Raw genomic sequence first — 20990 nt, forward strand, 5'->3', positions numbered from 1 at the left:
GACTCCTAAGTCCCTTTGCATCTCAGATTTTTGGATTTTCTCCCCATTTAGAGAATAGTCTGCACATTTATTTCTTCTACCAAAGTGCATGACCATGCATTTTCAAACACTGTATTTCATTTCCCACTTCCTTGCCCATTCTCCTAATCTGTTTAAGTCCTTCTGCAGCCTACTTGTTTCCTCAACACTACCTGCCCTTCCACCAATCTTCATATCATCTACAAACTTGGCAACACAGCCATCTATTCCATCATCTTAATCATTGAGAAACAGCATAAAAAGAAGTGGTCCCAACACCAACCCCTGTGAAACACAGCTACTCACTGGCAGCCAACCAGAAAGGTGTCCTTTTATTACCACTTGCTGACTCCTACCAATCAGCCAATACTCTAACCATGCCAATGACTTTCGTGTGATACCATGGGCTCTTAATTTGGTAAGCAGCCTCATGCGTAGCACTTTGTCAAAGGCCTCCTGAAAATCCAAATATTACGCACCTTCAATAACTCCAAAAGACTGGAGTTGTGTAAAATACTGAAAGGCTTTTATTCACTGTACAATACGACCTCTACGGTGAGTGTCTGCCCCCGGACTGAGAGGGAGGGGCAAGGCAAAATCACCTTTATTCAGGAATCTGTGGGAGGAGCCACAGGGGCAGTCAGCAGAGGGGCGTGTCCAGACAGTTAGCCCAGTTACAACATATATATGGTTTACCACAACAACATTCACTGCATCCCCTTTATCTATCCTACTTGTAATCTCCTCAAACAATTCCAACTGGTTTGTCTGGCAAGATTTTCCCTGAAGGAAACCATACTGATTGTGTCATATATTGTCCTGTGTCACCAAGTACTCCATAGCCTCATCCTTAACAATTGACTCCAACATCTTCCCAACCACTGAGGTCAGGCTAACTGGTCGATAGTTTCCTTTCTGCTGCTTCCCTCTTTACTTAAAGAGTGGAATGACATTTGCAATTTTCCAGTCCTCTGGAATCATGCCAGAGTCCAATGATTCTTGAAAGAACTTTACTAATGCCTCCACAATCTCAACAGCTACCTCTTTCAGAACCCTAGGATACAGTTCATTTGGTCCAGGTGACTGATGCAGGTTTAAGTCTTTCAGCTTTTTGAACATCTTCTCCACTGTATTGGTAACTGCACTCACTTCTCTTCTCTCACACCCTTCAACACCTGGCACACTGCTAGTATCTTCCACCGTGAAAACTAATGCAAAATATCCATTTAGTTCATCTGTCATTTAGCCATAGTCATAGTCATAGTCATTCTTTATTAATCCCGGGGAAAATTGGTTTTCGTTACAGTTGCTCCATAAATAATAAATAGTAATAGAACCATAAATAGTTAAATAGTAATATGTAAATTATGAAATAAGTCCAGGACCATTTCCTGTCTCCCCCTCCCCCCCATTATTATTTCTCCGACCTCATTTTCTCGCAACCCTATGTCCACACTTACCTCTCTTTCATTTTTTTATACTTGAAAAAGCTTTTTCTATCCACATTGATATTGTTTGCTAGCTTGCTTTCATACTTCATCTTTTCCCTCATAATGATCCTTTTAGTTGCTGTAGGCTTTTAAATTGCTGTGGGCTTTTGAAAGCTTCCCAATCCTCTATCTTCCTGCTAATTTTTGCTTTGTTGTCTGTCCTCTCTTTTGCTTTTACATTAGCTTTGACTTCCCTTGTCAACTATAGTTGTACTATTTTGGCTTTCAAGTATTTATTTGTTTTTGGAATACATTTATCTTGCACTTTCCTATTTTCCCCAGAAACTCAAGCATCCCTGCCAGCATCCCCTTCCAATTTACTTTGGCCAACTCCTCTCTCATACCACTGTAATTTCCTTTACACCACTGAATACTGCTACGTCAGACTTTACTTTCTCCCTATCAGATTTCAAGTTGAACTCAATCATATTGTGATCACTGCCTCCTAAGGGTCCTAAGGGTTCCTTTACCTTAGGCTCCTTAATCGCCTCTGGTTCATTACGTAACACCCAATCCAGTAAAGTTTTTCCCCTCATAGGCTCAATGACAAGCTGCTCTAAATTGCCATCTTGAAAGCATTCAACAAATTCACTCTCTTGAGATCTGTTACCAACCTAACTGCATGATAAAATCTCCCATGACTATCATAACATTGCCCTTTTGATATGCCTTTTCTATTTCCCATTGTAATCTGTAGTCCACATCCCAGCTATTGTTTGGAGGCCTGTATATAACTGCCATCAGGATCCTTTTACCCTTGCAGTTTCTTAACTCACTCACAAGGATTCAACATCTTCCGATTCTATGTCACATCTTTCCAATGATTTGATGCCATTCTTTACCAGTAGAGCCACACCAACTCCTCTGCCTACCTTCCTATCCCTCTGATACAATGTGTGAGCTTGGGCATTCAGCTCCCAACTACAACCATCCTTCAGCCACGGTTTAGTGATGGCCACAACATCATACCTGACAATTTATAAAAGTGCAACAAGATCATCCACTTTACTTCTTATACTCCGTGCATTGAGATATAGCACCTTGAGTACTGTATTTGCTACCCTTTTAGATTCTGCATCCCTAATACACTGATCCTCACCCTGCTGATTGCAATTTTGTCCTATCATCTGTCTGCCCTTCCTGACAGTCTGACTGCGCGCTATCTTTGCTTTTTAATCATCCGTCCTATTCAGAATCCCTTCACTCTGGTTCCAACACCCCTGCCAAATTAGCTTAAACCCTCCCCAGCAGCTCTAACAAACTTGCCTGTGAGAATAATGGTCTCCCTCGGGTTCAGGTGCAATCCTTCCCTTTCGTACAGGTCAAAGCTGCCCCCAGAAGAGATCCCAATGATCCAAGAACCTGAAGCCCTGCCCCCTACACCAGCTTCTCAGCCACACATTTATCTGCCAAATCATTCTGTTTCTACCATCACTGGTGTATGCCACAGTTAGCAATCCAGAAATTACCAGCCTGGAGCTCCTGCTTCTCAGCTTTCTGCCGAGCTCTCTAAATTCTCTCTTCAGGACCTCTTTGCTTTTCCTTCCAATGTCATTGATACCAGTATGTACCAAGATATCTGGCTGCTCTCCCTCCCTCTCTGAAATGCTGTGAACATGATCTGAGACGTTCCCAACCCTGGCACTTGGGAGGCTACATACCATCTGGGTGTCCCGTTCACGTCCATAGAATTGCAGATGAATAGAAGAAGAGGGAAGGGGGAGGGAGAAAGTTACCAGAAGGAGAAATCCATGTTCAAGCCATCAGGTTGGAGCTACTGAGATGGAATATGAGGTGTTGCTGCTCCTCACTGAGAGTGGCCTCATCATGGCAAAAGAAGAGGCCAAGGACCGACATGTTGGAACAGGAAAGGGATAGGAATTAAAATGGTTGGCCATCACAAAATTATGCATTTAGCAGATGCAGCGGAGGTGCTAACTCCATCCTGGCACATTTCTTCCATAATTTCCTTGTCGATTCATCCCTCCCCACTAATCTCCTTCCTGGCACATATCCCTGTTAGCAACAGAAATGCTACAACTGCCCATTCACCTCCTCCCTCACCTCCATTCAGGGCCCCAGACAGTCCTTCCAGGTGAGGCAACATTTCACCTGCAAACTTGTTGAGGTCTTCTATTGTATCCGGTGCTCCTGATGCTGCCTCCTCGACATTGGTGAGACCCAACGTAAACTGGGTGACTGCTTTGTCGAGCACCTCCACTGCATCTGGCAAAAGCAGACTTTTCCAGTGGCCAACCATTTTAATTCCTCTCCCCATTCCCTTTCCGACATGTCCACGATGAGGCCACCATCAGAGTGGAGGAGCAACACCTCATATTCATCTAGGTAGCCTCTAAATTTATGGCATGAACATTGATTCCTCCATCCAGTAATTTTTTCCTCCACCTTCCCTCTTCTTCTTTCCCCTCTCTGGCCTCTCTTTTCTTCTCCTTACCTGCCTATTCCCCTAGTGCTTCTCCTTTTCCCCTTCTCTCACAGTCTGATCCCGACCCCAGCCCTTTACCTCTCCCACCCACCTATCACCTCATAGCTCGCCCTCATTCCCCTCCCCCTCGCCCTTCCTTTCCAATCCCGAAAAAGGGTCTTGGCCTGAATTGCCGACTATTCATCTCCATAGATGCTGCCTGACCTGTTGAGTTCCTCCAGCATCTTGTGTGTGAAGTTCTATGGAATAAGTCATGCCCTAATTCACAGAAGATATTAAAACATAAAGCATGGTTTTAACAAGTACACCTTCCTGCATGTGGTATGTTCCAGTCGTTCCAGATGTTGCTCCTGAAGTTGACCGAGATGTTCATTCATTGCTGAACTACATGTGGACCTTTTTTTATTGCTTTTCTACTTTCATTGCAAACTGAAGGAAAGCACAATGATGCGGCAGGTGGTACAGTTGTCTCATTGCCCATCAACAGAGCTGACCCTGGCCTCCGCTCCCATCTTCATGGAGATTTCACATTCTCGCTATGAAGACATGCTTTCACTCTGGGTGTTCTGGTTTCCTCCTATAGTTGCTTGTTAGGTTAACTGGCTGCAGTAAATTACCGCTGGCAGTTGATGGGAGAATCAGAAGCTTTTAATGTTTTAGAGAGCAGGTAGCAGGGAAATAGGTGCAGAACAGGACATGAAGTACACCCAACACAGACTCGACGGGCCAAAGGGCCTTCCTGTGAGGAAATGTGAAAAAGCTATTCCTGAAGATGAAAAAAGTGTCACTTTGTAAACAAGGAAATAATGATTTGCCTGTTCTTGTGACGTGCACTTGCCCGATAGCTCACCTTCAGCAATCCACGATGGGATTCCCAGCACTCAGTTACCAACTGTGCTGCTGAGCAGAATAGACATCTGAATGATGAGAGTGCATTTTTTGTATGCTCATTGTGCCGGGAACAGATCAGGTTAAAATCACTCCCTGATAAAACCATGGACATTCCAAAATTGGACCACACACTTCCATTTGTGATCCACTTCGGCACTTCAAATCCCTCTGGCATGATATGTACCTGTCTGAACTCCACCGTGGCTTACTGCATATTTTCTAGGCATGTGTGTTCTTGTAAAAGTATAAAGCTACAGCAAACTGTAGCTCACACAAACTGAGTTGGTGCTCCATTCTAACCCTCCATCCTCGCTTCACCTGTCTGCCTGAAAACATTCATGATTTCACCTCATTCATTCATCTCTGCAACGATAACCTTCCCTGAAATTCAGATTGAACAAAAATCCTACTGGATGAATGGTTGGTTGCATTGGTTTGGTAAGCCAATGAAAAGAGAAATACAGTAATATACTTAAACTTTATATTGTCAATGTGTAACAATAAAAAATGATACCATTATTTCTGTTATTAAAATTTAACTGTAAAATATTAGAAATTCCATGTTTCCTCCTTTATGTGAGTGCCCAACAGAAATTGCTTAGTCACGGCAGTAACACTGTCTTAACCCTATCAGCTAATATACTCATGAACATCTCACGTAGTGTATGCTTACACAATACATACAAATGGACTTTATATGTGGGCATGTTTACGCAGCAAACATCTGCCACCACTCGGCAATCAAGCAGGCAGATCACTCACAATTGTAAACATGTGCTCATTTTGCTGTTTATCTCACCATCATCAATATATACATAAAGTGTTTAAAATACACCTGCATGCTTTGTGTGAGTATGAGGATCGAGACTGGATAACCAATGACCATGTCCATTATACAATTGCCTTTTACTATTCACAAATGCATGTAAATTCCCAATTCACTGCCTGTGACTAGCACTGAATCGTTGAAATATACAGCACAGAACTGGCTCCTTTCACGCCATCTCAAGCATACCGCTTGTGATACCATTTGCCTCATTAGACCTGTACCCTTCCACTATAGGACATAGGAGCAGAATTAGGCCATTCAGCCCATCGAGTCTGTTCTGCCATTTCATCAAGGCTTATTTATTAGCCCTCTCAACCACATTCTCCTTCCTCCTCCCTGCAACCTTTGATGTCCTTACCAATCAAGAACCTATCACCCTCTGTTTTAAATATACCAAATGACTTGGCCTACACTGCCGTCTGTGGCAATGAATTCCACAAATTCACCATTCTCTTGCTAAATAAATTTCTCCTCATCTCTGTTCTAATATGATGCCCTTCTATTCTCAGGCTGTGCCTTCTGGTCCAAGACTCCCTCGCTACAGAAAACATACTCTCCATGTCTGTTCCTGTCTAGGTCTTTCTATATTCAACAAGTTTCCTTGAGATCCCCCCTCATTCTTCTAAAAGCCAGTGAATACAGGCCCAGAGCTGTCAAATGCTCCTCATATGCTAACTCTTTCATTCCCATGATCACTTGCCAACCTCCTTTGAAATCTCTCCAGTACTGGCACGTCCTTTCTTAGATAAAAGGCCCAAAACTGCTAACAATACTCCAGGTGCAGTCTGACTAATGCCTTATAAATCCTCAGCACAAGGGCTACCAAATGCTTTTGTACCTCTGATTTCTGAATTTTCTCCCCATTTAGAGAATGGTCTGCACCTTTATTCCTTCTGTCAAATGCACGAGCATACACTTCCCTACAATACATTGCACCTGCCACTTCTCCGCCCATTCTCCCATTCGGTCTAAATCCTTCTGCCCTCGCAGTGCCTTGTGTACAAAACTCAGCAGGGGAGTTAAGCACCTTGTTAAAAATCACCCAGGATGGAAGCTTTCTTTAGGGTTTTTAATGAGAAACCTTTTTGAAACTGCAGTAAGTTAAGTGAAACACATGTTAGATTCAATGCAGAATCGTTGCACACCTGAATATGCGAATATTATGGACTATTCTCGTGATCAGCGTTAAACCAGGTAACACACACATGCTACATGCTATAGCTATGCTGTGGACTAGAGTGAACTTGGGGCGAAACAAAAACTTAATAGTGATGAACAATAAACATACTACTTTCTTCAAGGTACATCTACTAAATGTTTACCAATATTAACAAGCTCAAGATTCACAGATATTGCTAACACAAAATAATCTGCAGATGCTGGGATCAAAGCAACACTCACAACACGCTGGAGGAATTCAGCAGGTCCGGCAGCATCCATGGAAACGATGAGTTGACGTTTCGGGCTGGAACCCTTTGTCAGGACTGAAGAGGGAGGGGGCAGAGGCCCATCTTCTTTATAGGGCCTCTTCCCCTTCCCTCTTCAGTCCTGACGAAGGGTTCCGGCCCAAAACGTCGACTCATCGTCTCCACGGATGCTGCCCAACCTGCTGAGTTCCTCCAGCGTGTTGTGAGTGTTTTACAGATATTGCTGTTTCAAGACAAATAAAGAGTGGATGGAGATGGATGTCTTTTTATCGTGTGTGCTTCAAGTCGAAATCCGAATTCACCCGTGCAGGAATTGATGTGAAAAAGCAGCTTACATCAGAAGTGATGTTTACATACAACAAACTACATGCGTAATGAACAATGCCACCAGAGACAGAACACCATTTCTTCAACACTATCTGCCCCTCCTCCTATCTTTGTATCACCGCAAACTTGGCCACAAAGTCATCAATTCTGTCATCCAAACTATTGACATTTAACCAAGCCGGGCCAAAACGCACTAGGATGAGGCCTCTCCTACCCAACACCTTGTTGGCAAATGTGCAGTCACTGGAGAATGCAACTGAGGATCTGAGGACAAAACTGCTGTATCAGAGGCAGATGAGAAATATCTCAGTGGTTTGCTGTATGAAAACTTGGTTATCTGCGGACACACCAGATGCAGCAGTCAGGCCAGAAGGGTGCACAGTTTACAGAACGCGCTGAACTATGGACTCAGGTAAGGCAAAGGAAGGAGGTGCGTGTTTTATGCTTAACTCCTGTTGATGTTCGGACAAGGCGGTTCTGTCAGACTCGTTCTCCATCAGCTTGGAACCCCTAACAATCAAATGCCATCCATTCTATTTGCCTTGGGAGTTCTCATCTGTGATCCTGACTGCAGCTTAGATACCACCAGTGGGTGACTGTAATCAAGCACTCACGACACTGCCTGATGCCGTCCGCAGACAAGAAATAGCCCATCCCGATGCAGTTCAAATTATAGGCAGAGATTTCAACCAGGTTTGTAGGAAGAAAATCCTGCCCATTTATGACCAGCAAATAACCTGTAGCACCGGAGGTCCCATCATACTGCATCACTGCAACACTACGATGTGGAATGTCTACCTGATGGCAGTCAATCGGACACTTGGCTGCCCTCCTCAGGCAGAGCCTAAAAAGCAAGGCTCCAGAGATTAGAACAACTAAGAGGTGGTTGCGGGAGGCAGAGAAACAATTACAGGATTACAGAAATCTGCTGAGGGCCACCTCAGAGGCATTCAAGTCTGGAGATCAATGAAACTGTAGGAGGAGCAGGTATGATCTCCGGAATGGCCATCTCACGGGCAAAGTGGAGATTCCAAACCAAACAAATCAATGAGGGATGCTCGAGAGCTGTGGCAGGCTTGAACGCTGTCACCTCCTACAAAGTTCAATCAGGCGACATGGGAAACAGCAGGGCTTCGCATCCAGGTGAGCTCAGTGCCTTCTATTCTCATTTTGACCGTCAGAACATGGAGGAATCGTCACGAACCCTGACAGCTCCCGATGATCCTTTGACCTCGGTGCCTGAAGATGACGTGAGGGCTGCCTTCCAGAGGGTGGATCCATGGGAATCATCAGACAGGATATGTGGCCACATTCTAAAGTCCTGTGCTGACCAACTAGCTGGTGTGTTCACTTCGGCAGTGCGTGTACCCACCTGCTCCAAGCAGGCTTCAATTACACCAGTGCCCAGGAAGAGCGTGTGGTAATAACTATGGCCCGGTTGTACTTAGTGCTGTACATCCACAGTGATGAAGTGTTTTGAGAGGCTGGTGAGGAAACGTATCAGCTCCTGACTGAGAGGAGACTTGGATCCACTCCAATTAGCCGACCGGAGCAACATGTCCGCAGCAAACCTCATTGTCTCTACATGCAGCCCTGCAACATCTGGACAGCAAAGATGAATACAGCAGGATGCTCTTTATCGACTACAGCTCAGCATTCAATACCACTATCCCCTTAAAACTAATCAATAAACTCCAAGTTGGCTGTGGGCTAGTAATTGTTCTTGAACCTGGTGGTGTGAGTCCTAAGGTTCTTGTGCCTTCTACCCGATGGCAGCAGTGAGGAAAGAGCATGGCCTGGGTGGTGGGGTTATCTGATGATGGATTCCACTTTCCTACAACAGCATTCCATGTAGATGTGCTCAGTCGTTGGGCGGCTTTTCCCATGAAGTATTGGGCTGAATCTACTACCTTTTGTAGGATTTTCTGTTCAAAGGCATTGGTGTTTCCACACCAGGGCATGATGCAGCCAGTCAATATACTCTCCAATGCACAACCATAGAAGTTTGCCAAAGTTTTAGATGCCATGTCAGACCTCCACAGACTCCTCAGGAAGTAAAGGCACTGCCATGCTTTCCTCGCAATTTCACTTACGTGCCAGGTCCAAAACAGGTGCTCTGAAATAGTAACACTGAGGGATTTAAAGTTGCTAACCTTCTCAACCTCTGATCCTCCGATGAGGACTGGATCATGAATCTCTGGTTTCCTCTCATGAAGCCTACAATCAGTTCCTTGGTCTTGCTGACATTGAGTGAGAGGTTGTTGTTGTAACACCGCTCAGCCAAATTTTCAATCTCCCTCCTGTATGCTGATTCATCACCACTTTTGATTCAGCCCACAACAGTATTGTCATCAGCAAATGCACTTGGTGTTGGAGCAGTACCTAGCCACATAGTCAGAGGTGTAAAGTGAGTAGGCAGGGGGCTAAGCACACAGCCCTGTGGTGTACCTGTGCTGATGGAGATCATGGAGGAGATGTTCTTGCTAATCTGAACTGATTGGGGTCTGCAGGTGACGAAATTGAGGATCCAATTGCACAAGATGGCATTCTTGGTTCCACTCTATGAATTCCTTCTCTTGGGATCCAGCACCAACCTGATTTTCTCAATCCACCTTCATATTGAACTCACGATTCAAGTTGCTGTTCCACTCTCTGAGAAAACCAGTCTCAAATTACCCACCCAAGCCAAGGAGGAGGCAGAGCACCTAATGGCACGCATGGGTTACGGCCTGTAGAGCGCAAGGCTGCGACAGTTTGTCTGAATGAATCAAATACACTTTTAAGCTCATACATGAAAACCAGCCAGTAGGTGATTCAAATTCAGATTCATTTACTACGTGCATTGATACAGGAGCTGCCCACCAGTATCGTCACACATTCTGGCGCCAATGTAGCATACCCACAATGCTCTGCAGAACAACACAGAACGCAACAGAAGGAACACACCAAGTGACAAAGCAACATCAGTGAAAGAAGCCCTGTTCCTGCCTCCCACCGACCCATCCATGCACAATACACAGTCCTCTAACCCCAGGATGCTACTGATGATTAGATGCTGCTGTAGAACCAATCGCCAGTTTGAGTCATTTGGCGAATATTTACTCAGATATCCATGTCCAGGATTCTGGCCCTATCACAAGACCAACAACAACCACCCCTATGCACACCCAGCTTCAACTGTTTAGTGGCTTTTCCAGCACCTGATCCCGTGGGTTACCACTCGGTTCCTCAAATTCCCTTCTCCTGGAACTTCTCTGTCCTTTGAAAGAACTTCTCCCGTGTCACTCCATCTCAAGAGATACAGAAGCCTGAAGGCACACACTCAGCGATTCAGGAACAGCTTCTTCCCCTCTGCCATCCGATTCCTAAATGGACATTGAAGCTTTGGACAACTACCTCACTTTTTTTTTAATATACAGTATTTCTGTTTTTGCACATTTAAAAAAATCTAGTCAATATACGTATTTGATTTACTTGTTTATTTATTATTATGTTTTATTTTATTTTTTTTCTCTCTCTCTGCTAGATTATGTATTGCGTTGAACTGCTGCTGCTAAGTTAACAAATTTCACGTCACATGCCGGTGATAATAAACCTGATTCTGATTCTTCACGCTCTCCCCCCCCCACACCTCAAGTCTAGATCCTGATATTTCCAACACCACCTCAATTATCTTTTATCCCAAGCCTACAAACTGTGGCTAGCACTCTACACACATCCATGTTTTCATGTGTTTTGTCTTTGCTCTTAATGGAATCTGTTTACTGACATGCCCTGTACAAGAATTATATGACACCCTTTCCTATACAACACAGCCTTTATATAGAGTAACACACACAAAATGCTGGAGGAACTCAGCCAGTCTGGAGAGGAATAAACTGTTGACATTTCAGCCTGAGACCCTTCATCAGGACAGTCTTAATATACCGTTCTAGGCCAAAGCTAGAAAGATCTGCATTCTACCAAATATCAATGCAGTGTAGTTTGGAGCATACATATATCTGAGAAGGAGAAGCACCCTGTGGTTTAACACATGATGCTTTACACGTTGCAATGTTTTTAAAGAAAAGAATTACACTGAATTGTACTTACATCCCAAAAGTCATTCATGTTGCGAATCGTTTGGAAGGTGACCCGTGTATCTACTGCTGTTGAGAGGAAGAGATTTGACATGACCTTGGTGTAGTAGTAGGCATTTGAACTGGTCATTCCATACGTCACTGGAAAATAGTGGAAGCCAGATGATTATTAATACCAATTCAATTGTTAATTATCATGTTGCGCAGGTAGAACATAGAACACTACATCACAGTATAGCCCATGATGTTGTGCCAACTTTTTAATTCATTAACCATACAATCTAATCCTTCTCTCCTCCATTTTCTTATCATCTATGTGTGTGTCTAAGAGATTCTTAAATGTCCCTAATCTATCTGCCTCTAACATCACCCCTGGCAGGACATTTCATGCACTTACCCTGTGCTTTGTAAAAATCTTACTTCTGACACCTCCCCCTATATTTTCCTCTAATCACTTTAAAATTATTCCTTTCTTGTTTTAGCCATTTCTACACTGAGGCTGTCTACAAGAAGGGTCAGAGCCGTCTCTATTTCCTGAGGAGACTGAGGTCCTTTAACATCTGCCAGATAATGCTCAGGATGTTCTACGAGTCTGTGGTGGCCAGTGCTATCATGTTTGCTGTTGTGTGCTGGGGCAGCAGGCTGAGGGTAGCAGACACCAACAGAATCAACAAACTCATTCGTAAGGCCAGTGATGTTGTGGGGATGGAACTGGACTCTCTCACGGTGGTGTCTGAAAAGAGGATGCTGTCCAAGTTGCATGCCATCTTGGTCAATGTCTCCCATCCACTACATAATGTACTGGTTGGGCACAGGAGTACATTCAGCCAGAGACTCATTCTACCAAGATGCAGCACTGAGCGTCATAGGAAGTCATTCCTGCCTGTGGCCAACAAACTTTACAACTCTTCCCTTGGAGGGTCAGACACCCTGAGCCAATAGGCTGGTCCTGGACTTATTTCAGAATTAACTGGCATAATTTACATATTTACTATTTAACTATTTATGATTCTATTACTATTTATTATTTATGGAGCAACTGTAACGAAAACCAATTTCCCCCGGGATTAATAAAGTATGACTATGACTATGACTAGAAAAAATCTCTGGGTATCTATTGATCTATGCCTTTTATCATCTTCTACACCTCTATCAAGTCACCTCTCATTGACCTTCACTCCAAAGAGAAAAGCCCTAGCTCACTCAACCTATCTTCATACGACACGGTCTCTAATCCAGGCAGCATCCTGGTAAATCTCTTCTGCACCATCTCAAAAGCTTCCACATCCTTCCTATAGTAAAGCAGCCAGAACTGGACACAATACTCCCAGTGTGGTCTAAGCAGGTTTTAATAGAGCTGTAACATTACCTCACAGATCTTGAACTCAATCTGCTGACTAATGAAGGCCAACACACCATACACCTTAACAGCTTTATTATTATATCAGATTTAACTTTTCCATTAAAATTACTAAAACAAGCTGTACCTGGAATATTTCTTTTTCCTCATCCAGTAAATTATATCATTGTCAACTAAAATGTGAGCATTATTCAAAAGGAACAAAGCAGAAACTGGATTAGATAGGGAGGTGATTAAAAGGATAACAGCATTCAGAAAAAGAAAGACTGCTCAGTCCAGTTGAAATCATCATTAGTTGCTATAGAGAATAGGGATATATATCCTAGTACAGATAAAACAATTTGCATAACATCAAGCTGGCAAAAGTAAATTGAGAGAGGTCGGGAATACTCAAGTCCAGAAGTGATAAAGCTGTGAAGTACTCATCGGGAAATAAGCATGGGCAAGGGTGGATTTGACTAATAGCTCACCTTAGTGATTATGTGGCTATATGGTGCAGGCTTCACCTTTGGTCAGCTATGACACAGGTATTGCTGAAGGTTTGGTTTGGTGCCAGGGTGCAGATGAGATCCATAGATGTGCACTGAAGGAAATCTTTGGTTTTCTCAAGTTGAAAGAAGTTTCAGTTCATCTACTACATTACTGGATGCCTGACATGCAGTATGACAGACAGTTCAGGGATGGTACAGTGGAAGAGACAAAGGTGGTTATAAGAATAGAGTTTGATGTTGTGTTTTTGGATGACGTTGCCAAAGGAAGAATCTTTGAGGGACGCCTGCAGGTCATTTTCTGACTTTGATTGGATTGTTATCTAATTGTGGTACCACTCAGCTGGGCAGCAGTGCAGAGAAGCTGGTATCAGAATATTATGGTCAAGTCACACATGACACAGGTATGACCTCTCATGACTTATTTTAGAGTGACACCATCTGAATCAGGCAACGAGAATAGTCGCCTTGCTGCCGGTCTGGCAGGGATGTCTGACCCTTCACTCTTTTCTATCAACTCAGCACTGTGACTTCATGTGTATAAAGGATGTGCTTTCTTAGAAGTTTGCATAGATTTAGCATGTCATCTAGAACTTTGACAATCTTCTATAGGTGTACCATGAACAGTATCCTGACTGGCTGCGTCATGGCCTGGAATGGAAACATCAATGCCCAGGAACGGAAAAGTCTACAGAAAGTGACGGATACTGCGCAGTCCATCACAGACAAAACCCTCCCCATCATTGGATGCACTGAACAGGACTGCTGCCAGAGGAAAGCAACATCCATCAAAGACCTCCATCATCCTGACCAGTCTTCCTTTTCCCGACAACCATCAGGCAGAAGGTACAGGAAGGATCCTGAGGTCCCACACCACCAGGTTCAGGAACAATATTACATTACAATCATCAGGGTCCTGAACCAGCATAGATAACTTCACTCACCTCAGCACTAGACTGACTCCACAAACTATGGATTCCTTTTCAAGCATTCTACAACTCAGTATTATTTATTTACTTTTGGTTTATTAGTTGCATAATTTATCTTCTTTTTTACATTGGTTGTTTGTCAGTCTTTGTTACTTACAGTATAGTTTTTCCATAATTTCCATTGTATTTCTTTGTTTTCCTGTAATTGCCAACAAGAAAACAAATCTCAAGGTAACATATACTTGAGTAGTGTATTTACTTTGATCTTGGAAATTTAAGATATTTTCTGAGCTGGAACTCAACATTACAATTTAAGTTTCCTCAGCTTTGATATGGTTTTAGATGACTTACAACAATATTTTGACATGTGATTAGGAGCTTGGTAATACCCCGTCATTGTCACAATTCAAGTAAATTGAGGTTTTAATCATAGACACAGAATTAAACAGCAGAGGAACAGTACCTATGGCCCAATTTGTTAAGGTCCATCAAGTTTCCAACCTGGGGCAGCCCAATTTGCCTGCATTTGGCTCCATTCCCTTAAAACAACCCTATCCATGTACCTGTCCAAACTTCTTTTACTTGTTGCAATTGTACCCTCCTCTATCACTTCCTCCAGTAGCTCGTTCCTTATGTCGCAACACTCTGTGTAAAAAACTTGCTTCTGTTTCCCTTTCAATCCTCCTCTTACTTTAAACCTATGCCATGTAATTTTAGACTCTCTGACTCTGGGAAAATGACTGTGACTATTCATCTTATCCCTGCCTCATGATTTTATTTACCATCCACACCAGTCTCCTTTGCTTCAGGGAGAAAATCACCAGCCTATGTAGTCTCTTATTATAACTCAATATCTCCATTATCATCTCTGTGAATCTTTTCTGTACTCTCTCCAGATAAATGATACCCTTCATATAGCTAGGTGATCAGAATTGCATACAGTACTCCAAGTGTGGTCTCACCAAATTCTTGTACAGTTGTAATATGACATCCTAACTCTTGTAGACGATGGCCTAACCACTGAATTCAAGTGTCCCACATGCCTTCTTCATCACCCTGTGTATCTCTGTTGCCTCTTTCAGGGAACTAAATACTTGTATCCTTAGGTCTCTCAGTTCTACACACTCTCTAGGGCCCCGCCATTTACTGTGAAAGTTCTGCCCCAGTTTAATTTACCAAATCCTAGAAAACTGTCATGAAAAGCAGACCTGAAAGAACTTTGGCTTTAAATTTAAGCCACACATAGAATAATCAAGGTATTTTTTACTGTTAAATCTTTGTGATACAAAGAAGAGAATGATCAAAATTTAATCCTCAAAGAACTTTTCACTGAGTGTAAAGGGACTGGCAGTAACAATATTATTACACAGAACTTCCTTCCCTATTGAATAGACCAATGCTCATAAATGTTGAACAATGTAACATGAGCAAACATAATCCTGATTCCCATTAAAAAAAATCATCTAAAATGGGATTTAAGTCATCCGTGACTTTTCCTTGTGATTTGCTATGACTGCAGAATGTGTCAAGGAGATGTCAATTATAGAAAATTCCTACAATTGAGATTAATGACTTAGTTAATTAGTGGAGAATCTTTGAAGCCCAACAGAAATTTCTCAGAAACTGCTTGAGAACCTTAATCCACTGGCAAAAAAAATTAAAAGATCCACACTAACTCCCTTTAATCAATCAAGCAAGAAAGAAGCACTATGTAAAACATTATCTTGTATTTCTTCATTCACCCGAGGAACCATCACCCTTAAAAATACAATAATCCTTTTCAGAATGATCTTCTTATCAGACGCACCTTCTGCATTGATACGTCAGCCAGTCACCATTTCTATTTTTCTTCAAACCTATAAAGAGCTTGAGTGGCATGAGCTTCACAGTTCCCAAATATTTGTTACTGCCTCTGATTCATGATTCACCAGCTCAGCGTCTTCCATTAAAATACAAAATGCTCAGCACTAAATGTTAAATGATTACATGTGTCTGTCAGAGATAGTGAACTAACTGTGCTGCAGAACGGCCAAGGTACAAATGAGCCATTCAGAATGATTAGTGATCGGAAGCACATTATATCATTATTCACCCTGCCCAAAACCACGACAGGATATTTTAAAACATAACCAGAAGGTCTGCTTCCATATCACCTTTTTCCAAGTATCCATTAATTCAACAGAAAATTAGAATGGACATTGTTACTTGGAATAAAGCACAAACAATTCTGCTGCTTATGTTGGTTATATAGAAACCCATGACCTCAGGGTCAGTTTGGGTATAAAACCAAAAATGCAATCTGAAGCCAAGATTAATTATAGTGAATGGGTTATCAAATAGAAAACTCCAAAAGAGACAAACAGACGCTGTGTACTTGCAGAAGCTAAGCAAACAGGATAAATAATAAGACAACAGCTCTGGCCCGCTGCCAAAACCCTAGGAAGTAAAAGGCTTTTATTGAGAGTGATTATCACAAACCTATACAGGACAATCTGTCTGTAAGTACCAGACAATTGCAATCTTTAGGAACAGATCACTCTGTAAATAATTTTTCCTCTGCCCTTACTTAGATCTTGCCTAGCAGATGAATCAGTCAAACTCTCCGAAGCTCTACTAAACATGAACAGCAGCAACTGTGCAGAGGTTTTTTCCTAATTCCCTGAAATACAGAATAATTTTGTAAAGATAATAACAGGCTTGTTTTTAAGCAGCTGCCTCTTAAATGATAAGCATCTTCAAGTCAGTTACCATTTTTGCATCTCTCTCTCTCATCTAACCCAATGTGCTCAAACTTACCTTAAGTCTTCACCTATCCCACACTAAACTCATTTCCCCGAGCATTTCCTCTATCATTCACCGAAGCTTCTCTAACAATTGAGGTCAACCTCTCTCCCAACCACATTCCCTCAAATTCAATGATCCATTCACGACAGTTAATCCTGGCTTCATGTTACACTTTTCACCCCCCCCCCCCCCCACCAACCAGTCCAGCTGCTTTTATGAGCAGCCTTGTAGACTCAGGAAATATCATTCTTCCTGTAAGATTTGTCATCGCCCCTTAACACCTCAACGTACAACTAATCTTGTGTTAATCCAAAAATGTAAATCACTACTCCATTTCACTCTCCAAACTCTTGTCGTCATTTCCCTAATCTGTCTTCTTCTTTCCTGCAATTCCATGCTTAAAATTGTTGGTCAAATTACTAAATTCACAAAACTAACTAAATTCACAAAATACATCTGTGTGGGTGACTGTGGTAAACCTTATTGTGTTTTGTTCCTCATCTGTCCATAGCCTTTGATGTAGCTGATAGCACAATCACCTTTATTAGTCTAATAGTCATAGTCATAGTCATACTTTACTGATCCCGGGGAAAAGTGGTTTTCGTTACAGTTGCACCATAAATAATAAATACTGGAGTAATAAAACCATAAATAGTTAAATAGTAATATGTAAATTATGCTAGGAAATAAGTCCAGGACCAGCCTATTGGCTCAGGGTGTCTGACCCTCCAAGGGAGGAGTTGTAAAGTTTGATGGCCACAGGCAGGAATGACTTCCTATGACGCTCTGTGTTGCATCTTGGTGGAATGAGTCTCTGGCTGAATGTACTTCTGTGCCCACCCAGTACATTATGTAGTGGATAGGAGACATTGACCAAGATGGCATGCAACTTGGACAGCATCCTCTTTGCAGACACCACCATCAGAGAGTCCAGTTCCATCCTTACAACATCACTGGCCTTACGAATGAGTTTGTTGATTCTGTTGGTGTCTGCTACCCTCAGCCTGCTGCCCCAGCACACAACAGCAAACATGATTGCACTGGCCACCACAGACTCATAGAACATTCTCAGTATCATCTGGCAGATGTTAAAGGACCTCAGTCTCCTCAGGAAATAGAGACGGCTCTGACCCTTCTTGTAGACAGCCTCAGTGTTCCTTGACCAGTCCAGTTTATTGTCAACTCGTATCCCTAGGTATTTGTAATCCTCCACCATGTCCACACTGACCACCTGGATGGAAACAGAGGTCACCGGTACCTTAGCTCTCCTCAGGTCTACCACCAGCTCCTTAGTCTTTTTCACATTAAGCTGCAGATAATTCTGCTCATACCATGTGACAAAGTTTCCTACCATAGCCCTGTACTCAGCCTCATCTCCCTTGCTGATGCATCCAACTATGGCAGAGTCATCAGAAAACTTCTGAAGATGACAAGACTCTATGCAGTAGTTGAAGTTCGAGGTGTAAATGGTGAAGTGAAAGGGAGACAAGACAGTCCCCTGTGGAGCCCCAGTGCTGCTGATCACTCTGTCGGACACACAGTGTTGCAAGCACACGTACTGTGGTCTGCCAGTCAGGTATTCAAGAATCCATGACACCAGGAAAGCATCCACCTGCATCGCTGTCAGCTTCTCCCCCAGCAGAGCAGGGCGGATGATGTTGAATGCACTGGAGAAGTCAAAAAACATGACCCTCACAGTGCTCGCTGGCTTGTCCAGGTGGGTGTAGACACGCTTCAGCAGGAAGACAATGGCATCCTCAACTCCTAGTCGGGGCTGGTAGGTGAACTGGAGGGGATCTAAGTGTGGCCTGACTATAGGCTGGAGCAGCTCCAGAACAAGTCTCTCCAGGGTCTTCCTGATGTGGGAGGTCAATGCCACCGGTCTGTAGTCATTGAGGCCGCTGGGGCGCGGCGTCTTCGGCACAGGGACGAGGCAGGACGTCTTCCACAGCACAGGAACCCTCCGGAGCCTCAGGCTCAGGTTGAGTACATGGTGAAGTACTCCACGTAGCTGAGGGGCACAGGCTTTGAGCACCCTGGTACTGACACCATCTGGTCCTGCAGTCTTACTTGGGTTGAGACGTTTCAGCTCTCTTCTCACCTGTTCAGCTGTGAAGCCCACCGTGGTGGTTTCATGTGGGAAAGGGGTATAGTCATGACAGCAAGGTGGGGGACTGTGAGGAGGGGTAGGAGGGGAGAGTGGAATATGTGTTGGTTGGGGGATAACAACAGATGGCTCATGTGGGGGATGGGCAGGGGCCACAATGTCAAATCTGTTAAAGAACAGGTTAAGTTCGTTGGCCCTGTCCACACTGCCTTCAGCTCCTCTGTTGCTAGTTTGCCGGAACCCAGTAACAGTCCTTACCCCTCTCCAGACCTCTCTCATGTTGTTCTGCTGGCGTTTCCACTCAAGCTTCCTCCTGTACCTGTCTTTAGCCTCCCTGATCCTGGCTTTCAGGTCCCTCTGTATTGCCCTCAGCTCCTCCCTATTTCCATCTCTAAATGCCCTCTTTTTAGTGTTCAGGATGTCCTTAATGTCCTTTGTTACCCCTGGCTTGTTATTTGAGTAACAAAGGACAGTTCTTGTTGGAACATTGCAGTCCACACAGAAGTTGATGTAATCAGTGATGCACTCTGTGAGGTGATTAATAGAGCTTTACAGCACAGAAACAAGCCCGATCCCTCATCAAGCCCTAATCTCATTTTATATTTCACACATTCCATGAACTCCATTCCTTCCACCCCTCCTCCACTCCTTGGTCAATTTACAGTGGTTTACTAACCTACCAAATCTCACGTCTTTGGATGTGGGAGGAGACTAGAGCTGGAGCATGCAGAAGAGACCCATGCAGTCACAGGGAGAATGTGTAAACTGCACAGAGACGTCACCTCTGAACCCAGGTTTACTGAAGTTGTGAGGCAATATCTGCTCCATTCTGCTGACCAACAGTTTTCCTCCATTATCTCGTTGTATAGGGCTGTTCTTGCCTTGTTTCACTCTTGATGACCGTGGCTGCAGAATCTCCTACAAAGTTTTCCTATAACTTCTTTCCATCTGCAATCCTCAGTAATGTCAGATGAAAATAAGACCTCATGATCCGCATACATGCCAATGACATTCCAAACTATGCCAAGAACACATCTCAATCTCCTGTCTTCTCCTATCATTTCAGATCTCCCCCTCCCCCTCCCACTTTCAAATCTCTTACTAGCTCTTCTTTCAGTTAGTCCTGACGAAGGGTCTCGGCCCGAAACGTCGACTGCACCTCTTCCTAGAGATGCTGCCTGGCCTGCTGCATTCACCAGCAACTTTTATGTGTGTTGCTTGAAATTCCAGCATCTGCAGATTTCCTCATGTTTACGTTTTTAAATACCCTACACTAGAAACAAAGATCAACAAAGGAGCCAGAATGGGATGTAGAAATCATGTGGTTGAACACAACTTACTTACACAAACAAATGTCCACAAGGAAAATGATATAAACGATTAATTCACGTAAAGTTCTCCTGATGTACAGCTCTGGGTTGTTGGTCAGGTTCTCGGTCAGCTTTGTACCCCACAGACCTGCAGTCATGAAAAGGATCAAAGATACATTCAGTACAGATCTAACAGCAACAAGTACCACAGCCTCAAACAGTATTGCCGGACAGCTAAGGACCCGGCCCAGTATGCAGAAGGAAAGCATACACGAAAAGGAATTTAGACGGACACATGAACAGTCGGGGAATACGGAGACACAGACCATGGTCAGGCAGATGGGATTAGCTAGACTGACATTGCTGTCAGCGCAGATGTGGTGGGCTGAAATACCTGTTCCTGTGCTTTGCTATATGCTCCTGTTCGATACATACTTATCTGCGGCTTTAAGCTTCAAAGTGATTACGTGGCTTGAAATAGTAATTCATTCTTCAAAGATCAGGG

At 43.4% G+C, this 20990-nt stretch overlaps 1 protein-coding gene across 1 annotated transcript in view; it reads right to left on the reverse strand.

Annotated features, from left to right (window-relative positions):
- Window positions 1–20990, reverse strand: part of pkd2l1 (polycystic kidney disease 2-like 1) — a 71267-nt gene that overhangs the window by 45622 nt on the left and 4655 nt on the right. The window contains exons 2-3 of the mRNA XM_072239828.1: window positions 20520–20633; window positions 11521–11648 (exon numbers count right to left, since the gene is read on the reverse strand). Coding sequence (XP_072095929.1) covers window positions 11521–11648; window positions 20520–20633 — 242 coding nt within the window. The remainder of the gene's footprint in view (window positions 1–11520; window positions 11649–20519; window positions 20634–20990) is intronic.

This window comes from Mobula birostris, chromosome 21, assembly GCF_030028105.1.
Source record: "Mobula birostris isolate sMobBir1 chromosome 21, sMobBir1.hap1, whole genome shotgun sequence".
Lineage (NCBI taxonomy): Eukaryota > Metazoa > Chordata > Chondrichthyes > Myliobatiformes > Myliobatidae > Mobula > Mobula birostris.